Below are 10,327 nucleotides of genomic sequence, written 5' to 3'. Positions count from 1 at the left end.
AGTACCAGCATGTAATGTTAAAGTACCATCATGTAATGTTAAAGTATCAGCATGTAATGTTGAAGGATCAGCACGTAATGTTAAAGTACCATCATGTAATGTTAAAGTATCAGCATGTAATGTTGAAGTATCATCATATTATGAAGAATATCTACATAAGGCAGTTGAGGCGTTCCATAGGTTTGCAGAATAAAATGCTGGATGACAAAGTATTTTTTACTATACCACTTTTATTAGGAATATGCTTCGCAGCTGTTTGAAAGATACACTAACTATACAAGACAAAAGAACTCATCATAAATCATACCCTGTGTACATTTAGGTTCACGCTGTATGTTGGCGCGTGTGTATTGATTTCTTTTAATTAAAAGACGCCATTTTTTAAAAAAATTTAATTACAGGAAGGTGTACCACGTATGATCTGTAAGATCAGAGTTTTTCCCCATGATTTTATTTACGCAAGAAACCATCGAATGATGTAAACTGAAACAAATTGTCCTGGTCCCTCTGTTCATTTATTTTGTTGTTTTAAAGCAATTTTCGTCATCTGAAGTTTGCCGTCAATGTCCTTTAAATGTCAAAATGAAGCATCCCAAATTGTTTTTAACTCTCGTGCTTTTAGTTTTGGTTTTGGGGTGTTTTCTTCTTTTGGGGGGGGGGGGGGGCTTTTTGTGGTTTTTTTTTTTTGTTTTTTGTTTTTAGGTGTTTTATTTGGTTATGTTTTGTTTTTGGTTGTTGTTTTTTTTTATCAGATACGTGTATCCACAATAGCATACAGTCGTAGGGAATATAAAATACGATGTCAAGAAAAGTTTAGGTGTTTATTGAACTATAACCCGTTGCTATGTAGAATAACAATATGTAATGAATGCACAATTGTTCAAACTTGTGCGTTTCCGTGCCCTTAAGATCCGGGACTTTCTTTTTGTTCTACCTGTTGGTCTGTTCACCTGTCTATTTTTCTCTGCACATTTTAAAAAAACAATCATTCCTTTGTTGTAACTAAAGATAAGCTCTTAAAATTTTGTATATATATTCAGCAATGAAAACGTTTGCATCCGTGCCTTAAATTTACATATGTAAGACCATCATCTGCTGCATGGTCAGTAAAAGATTTGTTCATAGATATTATGCACAGTTAAGCAATCAAATGTTTTTGTGGTTTTTTTTGGTGCTTCACCTGGGAATAGAGAGCGGGCCCTGAAGAGAAAATACATAACCTGCAATACCAAGCAATGTAATTTTCTTCCACAATCAACATGTATGATTAATTTGTTTAATCTTTAAGTTAATTTGTTAAAACTATTCGATCTATAAACGAAGTGATACTATTATGTTATCAGTGTAAATTCGTTCTAAGTGTTTTCATATATCTTAATAGAGAAAAGTCGACTTTAGAAGAAACAAATATTTAGAATGTACCTGAATATATTATTAAGTGCTTTTAAAGAGTTCAACTGTACATGTGCTGTTTTGTGGGCGAATTTATCTTCACATATGAGCCAGTCTAGACTTTTCATTATTAAATACGTCAGGTATCAGGTGATGGCTAATAAACACCAAGACTTAAATTAAAACAGCACCATCATTTTCCTTAATTGATATGGATATGATATTGTTTTGAACAACACAGTTACGCAAAATTATTGGTGTTGCAGACTATAGCTACATAAGACCTGCTCTTTCCTCGACAATTTCCCCGCTCCCATATTAACACTTTTAAAGACTTATTAAACACGTCATAAGTCCAACTTTAACATCGCCTATATTTTGGTCCACCACCGAAGAAGGTGAAGACCCGAGTATACATCGAGTGCGCGCGACTTTGCCCACACCTGCCTTTACTAATTAACAATTTTTAACTGTCAGTGATCAGTCCATGACTTAGTCATTATTAAAAATTGTTAATTAGTAAAACACACATCTGCCGTTGGTGCAAAGAATAAATTTCTAAAAATTGTGTTTTTAATCAAAATGAACATTATCCGTAACATTCAAGTGTGATTTTTTTTTATGACATAAATCGCGTAAAATGCTTAGATAGCGCTTTTAAAGTCAGCATCGTTTTTTGGTTTTGTATGTACTATACAAGAAACCGAGGAGGTATATAAAACTCTTGCATATCGAAGTTGACCATGTATTTTTTACTTAGAATGTACAAATTGACAGGGCATCAAAAGAAGCATGCACTTCATATAGTTTTGTTTTTATCCAGATTTAAGTAATGAACGCCAACATATGATTTGTATGCATAATTTTATTAATAAACAGTATTTATATCACTGTTTCCATCACCAAACTTTAGCATTGCTATATTCAAGACAGCTTAATTAAGTAATGCCCCCTCCCCACGTAAAAGCTATTCAGTTGATGCAAGTTTTAGAGAATTAAACTCGTCAAAATTAATAAGATGTACTATCTTAAAGTTAACATATATGATGATTGAAAATTACATGTTTAATAAGAGCACATCTGAATCGTGATAATCTCCATTTGCCTACCCTTTGACCCCATACCGGTATTCCCATTATAGCATCTTTTAATTTTTTTGTTCGATTTTGTTTTCAATCTGATCATGAAGTGAAAAAATGCTGTTTGTACAGAGTATAACTCAAATCATAGGCGAAACTACATGTAATATGTTATAAAGATTTTAAAAAGTACATATTCTATAAATTGTTTATTTTTTCATACATTGTGTTTGATTTGTGGTCATTAATACGTTAAACTATGTGAAGCGATGACCAAAAAAAAAAAAAACTCCAAACAAGCAAAAAATAAAACATACAAAAAAAAGGTATAAAAAAAATTATTTGTTGCACAAATATGTTCCGCTTTACTCCATTGCTTTTTCAAAGCTAATCAATAATATCAATTATTTTCTTTCCCATGAGCTAGATTAGGATTTAGAATATTATGTTTCGGTGAAATTATTTTCACTTCCAAATGCGCCGAAAGCGCATCAAATACGCTCAATTATGTTCAATTTTCATATCTATTATTGAATTTGAGAAAACTCGGGGACTGTGCATTGTTACAACGCAAATTGAAAAATTACGCACTTTGAAAAAAAAATTCATTGAAAGTGCGTAATTTTTTCAAAGTGCTCTGCCACAGTGCATGTCATACCTTCTATACACGTGTTTAAATGCTGGCAGAGAGAGACAATCGGCTTGGTGGACGGTTATAACAGAATTAATCAAGTTATCTCCCTTCAATCCATAAACATCAACAATATTGGATCACCTTATAACAAACATTTACGTAAGATGGACTGTGTCTCTTTTGAAATATGATTTTACTTTTGGAAAACCGATGCATGCTTTAAATTATTGTATTAGAATTTTCGATATATGTTACTAAATCTCATGTAAGAAATTTGTTTTCGTTCATGGGAATTTTCCCGAGTAATGATAGTAGGTCAATGATTATATCTTGGATATTTTCCTTTTCATCGATTTCAATTGTACTTCTGCATTTTTATTTAAAATCGTCTAATTGTGCTGCATAAACATCTTTGGACATACATTTTTCGTGCATAAGAAAACATGTAGAAGAGAGTGAGATAAAAAAAAAATATGCCTGGCTCCACCCTCACCATCCTTCCTCAGCCTCAAATCTGAGTTAATTACTTAAATTTTTGCACTTTTCTCTTAAAGATTTAAGTTGAGAACTGAGCTGACTAATTTGAAATTTTTTGTAACGGTTGGGCCCGAGCATTTTATTTCTTTATTTATTTCTTTATTTCTTTATTTATTTATTTTTGTTTCAAGTGAAGTAAGACTAACCTAACTTAACAGGTTTATTTTAAAGAAATAATGAGTGATGCTGAGCTTTTTTCTTCGGATAAGCTAAAAAAAAAAGAGGGGGGGGGGTCCCGACTAAATTTATAAAATTCACAATTTACCGAAAAAGGCCGTGGACACCCCCTAAAATAATCTATATACGCGCATGCAACATGCGCTTTAACAAAAATCTAAGTTGATACATAGTAAACGTTGTAATATTTTTTTTGAGGATTTAATGCAGACAACAACAAAGTTGACATGAAACAACAAAGTACTAAATGAAATATAATTAACAATGATGGCTAAGTTCTAAAATCATCAAACAAAACAAAATAGCACTAACAAATAAAAAATAAATCAATAGGTGCAATAAATACGTTTCAAGAATTATTATTGGAAATAACACATTAAATGAAGCCAAAAAAATTGATTAATTTATTCACCAATTAAGAAAAATAACAAATAAATAAATAAATTTAACAAATTAAAAATTATTTGAATAAAAAAAGATTAACGAACATATCAACAATTAATTATTACTCAGTAAAGGAATAAATATATTGACAGACAAATACTCTTAATAAATAAATAAATAAATAAATAAATAAATAAATAAATGATGTAAGAAAACTTGAATATACAAAAAGTTAGAATACGAGCGAGCACATCAATGTTCGTGGCACGTTGGAATCTGGAGACATTTATTTGTCACAATTGGACTTTCATCTCTGTTTTTTTATGTTGTTTTGGAGGGTTTTTTTTTTTGGAAACGTTTAATCATAAGATGAATGCCTACGAATTATGATGGTTGTTGTTTTATACTGATCACAGTGTAAGTCATCTTTCATCAGTTGTTGCTTGTCCTGGTTAGTTCAGGAGGCGCAAGAATAGGGCCAGGAGAGCAGAGAAGGCAACCATAGCACTGCTGAATGCCACACCTACAATGTACAAAACACTTACAGTCAAAACTCAGAGAAACAACAATCTCCTCCAGATCTCATTTGCTAAAGATGATAGAAACCTTGTGTACACGGTGAACAAATTGCAATAGCAATTTTTAAATAAAAATATCATACAAAATGCTTCTTTAACTATCGTTCATCGTTGAAGACTGTGTAAAATGAGTGTTAAAATAAATGTTAAAAATAGGAAACAAATGTTCGGGCACATATCAAATCAACGTACCTTGAGCACCTGCTGGCAAGCTGGCCAGACAGTAGTCCAGAGTGGCCTGGGCACACCCCGCGTAGCTGGCCAGTTCATCGCTGCCGTCCGAACAATCTGGGTTGCAGTCGCACTTTTTGGAATCTTCGATGCATTTGTTTGTGGAATTCAGACAGGTAAAATACCCGGATATACAGTGCTGTGTTTGAAAAAAATAACCAATGAAACATAGCTACGCGATGTACAAAACACTTGGAATTCAGTTACAGATTCATTAAGAAGTAATAAAAATTTAGCATACGGTATACTTTGATACTATTGGAAAAATTTAGTGTCACTGAATTGTAATGTCATACCTGAACGTAATTGTTTACGCTGGCGGTGGGACACACCGATGGGTTACATCCCTGTTTGAACTCGCTTGTGTCCCCAGCACAGTCTGCTCCGCCATATTGAGGGGAGGGATCAGTGCACGTGCGTGCGCGTGACTGAGATCCGCTTCCACAAGTAACGGTGCAACTGCCCCAATTTTCCCAAGACGTCCAAGCCCCGTCAACTGTTGAGTAATGACATCATAGCTTACGTTTATCACCACGCAATCAAAAAAGAAAATCGAATATTAGTATCTACCTTTACATTAATTACCTGGACAGAACACGTTGGTGATAGAACAAGCCTCGACCTCAGTGGGGTCGCCTACACACTGCTTTCCATCGTATGCGGGGGCGGGATTTGTGCAAGTCCTCTCGCGAGAGCGAGATCCGTTGTTGCTGGCGCCAGTGGTAGAAAAACATGTCACGGAGCACGCCGTCCACTGCGCCCAGTCCGCCCATTGTCCGTCAACTGTGATAAACAGTGCGATTGTTTAGAAGGAAGTTCCTAATTTTTAAAATGTCGAATTTGTAAGGTAATATATAAACAATGTACATGTATCTCTCACCTGGCGGGGGAGTGGCGCAATCTTCATCTTGTCTGGAATCTCCATCATCATCTAAACAATGACATAAGTGCAATTAAGTTGAGTCATCCCTTTGGTAAACGTAGCGATGTATTTTCATTTTTATTGCAACCTTTAGATAAAATATAATTCTCCCGCTTTTATTGTCATAATTTCAACTATGATTCCACTTATATTTTACAATTACACCATCAACTTGATATCGATTTATGATTCATTAACATGACATTTAAAAAATTTATTTTACAAAGCAAGGGTTATCTCTTGTCATAGGGGTATTGTTCTTTATTTTGATTCTTCCCTCCTCACCTGTGTTGCTGTCCCAGCAAGCTTCCTCGTCTATCAAACCGTCACAGTCATTGTCAATACCATCTCCCACTCCTGATGCCGAAGGTGTACAAGGCTGGTAAAAAAAGACCAAATATTATCATTTTTTTCTATTCAGTGTCACTTTGTTACTTCACAACAAACAAAGCGTTTAACATAGTTAAATATTAACAAGACGAGATGACCGTTACCATGGTAACTTACTTCGTTGATGGGAGCAAGTCGAGTTCCGGTCGTAAAAGCGTAAGTTTCGTAGTTCGCTCTTCCGTAGAGGTATCCACCGAACACTTTGATTGGTGAGTCGTGGCGGACTGTGTGTGTTCCCTCGGAGACGTGGATGTAGCCTGCTGCGTAGTCGACGCCATTGTGCGTGACGGTGTTATAGGTGGTGGAGAAAGGAGTTCCGCCGATCTTGAGGCCATCTTTGTCGGAATCCTTGATTACAAACATGAAATAACTAGTGTATGTCGCAGGAGGGAGTGAGTACTTAGGCGTGGTGAAGGTGTAGTCAGCCGCAAACTGTTCGATAGGTGGAAGCACCATCATGGCAGGATCAGAGGGCTCTGCGCTGGACTGCTGACTGAGAACTAACTGTACGACCATTACAGCTTTGTCTGACTTGATGGAGCAGTAGGCTCCAGAGGCAATCTCTTTCTCGACCATGTCTCCAGCGTTAGCCATGGTGAAGGTCTCGGTATGGCCTCCTGTGATAGTGACAGTGGTACTAGCTTCACTAGCGATGAATCTGAAAATGTCACCGACGGTTCTGTCTGGAATGGGTACGGAGATGAAATTTTTTCCCCACCGACCGACAGGGATCATCATTTCGCATAAATGATCGGAAGAGCCTCCTAATCCAATCTTTGTCTTTTTGTTGCCAGAAATAACGCCGACATTTTTGTCGGAAGTGATGTAGGCTCCCGTTAAGTCACCTTTTGAGGTCAGCTGCCAAGTATCAAAGCGATCCACGGTCCCAGTTAAGGTGCTGCCAGCGGCGTACGTCTGGCCGTTCCACGTGACTGTTTGCTGCATTATGGCGGGAAATTTGATCGTGACCGTTGTGCTATCTTCGACTCCAACTATCAACAGCTCACATTGCTGGGATGGTGGGTAATATGTGACTGCGTAGTACTCTTTCCCCAAAACATCCACCGGAACACCCAAGTATGCATCGTTGGAATACTTTTCTTTATTGACGGCATATATTACTACGTCATCGTCGGCCAACACGTGGATGCCGTTGGGCACTTTCTGAGTACCGGTTGGTCTGATTGCAGGCGGGAAAAAGAGCTGCTTGACCTCACCGGCCTTGACGCTGAACTGTTCGTTGATGGAGGAGGAGTATCTAGGGGCCGTCACGTTCACGTTGACTGTGACGGTTCGCATGGTGGTGACGAAGATTTCCACGTCAATAGAGGTACCCTGGTTCTCCATGAAACCAACGATAAACTCATTCCCGCGGTTGTTTGGTGCTCCTCCTTAATTAGAGAGTTCCAAATATTTATTTGCAATAAATAAAGTTAAAAAAATAGAAGAAGAGAGAAATGAAACCAAGCTTATCGTCGTATAATTCTTTCATTATTTTATATAGGAAAATCAGGAGCCTTCAGTCTGTCTTGTATAACAATTTTCAATAAGTAATAATAGAGTTAATATACAGTTTTAATATATTAGAGTAAAAAGTTTTCTTAAAACTTTAACTAAAAAAAAATCTAATATATATATATATATTTTACACTTATCATGAACTGTTACCGGTGCAGGGTATTAGTCTAATTGGAATTAATTTTTCGTACAATATAGATATCAGTTTTAACACATGAATTATTCTAAATTGTTCTCAATATGTCGTACAGAAAATAAAAAATAAATGTTAGATACAAAACAAATCAGCTAAGTATTGCGACAATTTCATTTTCTTACCATTAATGGATTGGCTCATGACACCAAGGATCAAAACTGCTAAACATAGTCCTGTAAAAAAATCATTACTCATACAGATATCTCAATCAACACAACTGATAACCACAAACTATTTTTTATCCACCAAACAACCTCAGAATGTTTCAATGTAGAACGCCTAGCTTACCCCTTCCCATGATTGTAGAGGTATAGAACAGTGTTTCTCCTTCGTGCAACTCTTTTCGACTGGCGTGTGTATTTCCTAACACCCTTTATTTAATATTACAAGGATTAAATTAGAGAATTCGACTGTTTTCTTAGTAGATTATCTCTTTACCAGAGTCTGCAATAATTTTTCTTACTTCGTCATAGTATTGTTATCTCCGTTTTAGCCAACCAGACCCATAGGAACTAAAAATGGTAGCTATTGTGAATTTTCAAGAACAAGCGAGCGTTAATTTAATCATGTAATGCCAATTTTACCCCTTAAAATACTAAATACGGTAAGCCACTTGTTATATTTGAGAAGATTATTTAATTTCGTGAGACACCGTGAGACACCGGTACAAGCGCATAAGTCTTTATTTGCCTTTGATTTGCTTCGATGGAGCAGGCGAGCGATGTGGCACACGGGCTAGCATGTTTAAATGGCTTATGACACAGAAACTGAAAAGGCGCTCCTGCTGTAAGTTTTGTTTTTACAACCGATTGTGTTTTAATCAGATTACTCAGGTGTATGTATTGTTTCCTGTTTTTAAGAAACATCAAATATTTACTTGAAGATGTTTTAAATTTAAATATGTGACCTTTTGCGACCATCATTAAAAAGGCTAACTGGTTTTAGATTTTTACAAATATTTAACACTTGTCATTGATGTGACCTAATTTTAGTACAGAAGGTTGCCAGTGGTTTTAAAAAGATGTGATCTTTACAAAGAAATATTTACAACTGCAATTAAAACAGCGTTCTTATTATATAATTTCCACTATGATCTTTTCCAAAAAATAACAGAGAACTCAGTTGAGTTTACATGTTTTAATTTTCCTTAAAAACTGATTCAAGCAATTTGACTAAAGCCAAACCTCTATTTACCCTATCCCATAAAGATATTCCACGCGACAAATCGAAACTGGTGAGCTAATTTTGATTAGATTTTTATACATGGTATGATTTTTATTCAAAGGTTCTAACTAGGGATGTCAATTTTACTCGGGGAACCTAGTCGATATTTGGGAGTTTTGGTCAAGCAATAGTCCTATACTCGTTGATTTATTTGAAATTACTTTGTCTGTACTTATTTCTCACTTTATAAGAGAAATTCGATTATGTTTCACGGATTCCCTGAAAATCAACGGAAACAGACTGACTCCGTGCAAAAGGTTCGTCCGCTCGATGAACTGATAACTGATACACACTTATTCGGAACACTAGATAATTTCTGTTATCCAAGGAAAAGTTCTGAAACATCCTGCGTGCAATTTAACTTAATTAATTTCGTTATAACTTGTTTTGTACATGAAACAAATTAAAATTATATAAAATTAAACCTCTTCTGACTGAGTTTTGTATCTGTAATAAAACAGTTAAAGTATCGCATTTAGGGAGTCAGCTAGATTCCAGTTCTCCGAGAGCATTCTCGAGACGAAACCCTCAATGCTATACCTTTATGGTATACTACAGTGAAACTTCATTATCTCGAACTAGATGGGACTGTTTAAAAACTTTGAGATATCTGAGTATTCGAGATACCGAGGATAAATACTTTAAAAAGTAAGTGATTGGGACTTACATCACTTCTACATATCAATTGTATTCGTTTGTTCGAGATTACGTATTATGTATTATGTATAACGTGGGTTACGTATTTTTCTGCAATATCGCCACCTTCATATCACGCATGAATCGCAAAAGAAAGCATTTTAGTGTTAAACTTTAAATTTTACTTAATTATTAAATTTAACTCTCTTAACATAATTCAAAATGAAACAGGAAGGTATGACAATTGAAGTTGTTCGTTCAACTGTATTTGGTTTCCTAAACAGACTACATATGTAAGAATACGACTGTCACTAACAATATATAACAATTTGTATAATGTCTGTACGAAATTTGTTTGATTTCAATATCTATTTGGAAAAAAAATTATCGCCACTGAATACTCGCGTTAAGATCTTCATGTTCATGCAT

The 10,327-nt window shown here is 35.3% G+C and overlaps 1 protein-coding gene across 1 annotated transcript; it reads right to left on the bottom strand.

Moving 5' to 3' along the window:
• Positions 1 to 4,542: 4,542 nt before the first annotated feature.
• LOC105324991 (uncharacterized) lies at positions 4,543 to 8,432 on the bottom strand. Its single transcript, XM_011424306.4, has 9 exons — positions 8,327 to 8,432; positions 8,161 to 8,211; positions 6,442 to 7,715; positions 6,220 to 6,313; positions 5,893 to 5,943; positions 5,598 to 5,795; positions 5,309 to 5,508; positions 4,974 to 5,151; positions 4,543 to 4,726 (listed from the first exon to the last, which is right to left on the bottom strand). The coding sequence occupies exons 1-9, from the start codon at positions 8,334 to 8,336 to the stop codon at positions 4,656 to 4,658; spliced, it is 2,127 nt and encodes a 708-aa protein (XP_011422608.3). The 5' UTR covers positions 8,337 to 8,432; the 3' UTR covers positions 4,543 to 4,655.
• Positions 8,433 to 10,327: the final 1,895 nt, after the last annotated feature.

This window comes from Magallana gigas, chromosome 8 (genome assembly GCF_963853765.1).
Source record: "Magallana gigas chromosome 8, xbMagGiga1.1, whole genome shotgun sequence".
Lineage (NCBI taxonomy): Eukaryota > Metazoa > Mollusca > Bivalvia > Ostreida > Ostreidae > Magallana > Magallana gigas.
Note: the sequence above shows the minus strand (reverse complement) of the source record. Positions and strands in the feature narration are given on the sequence as shown.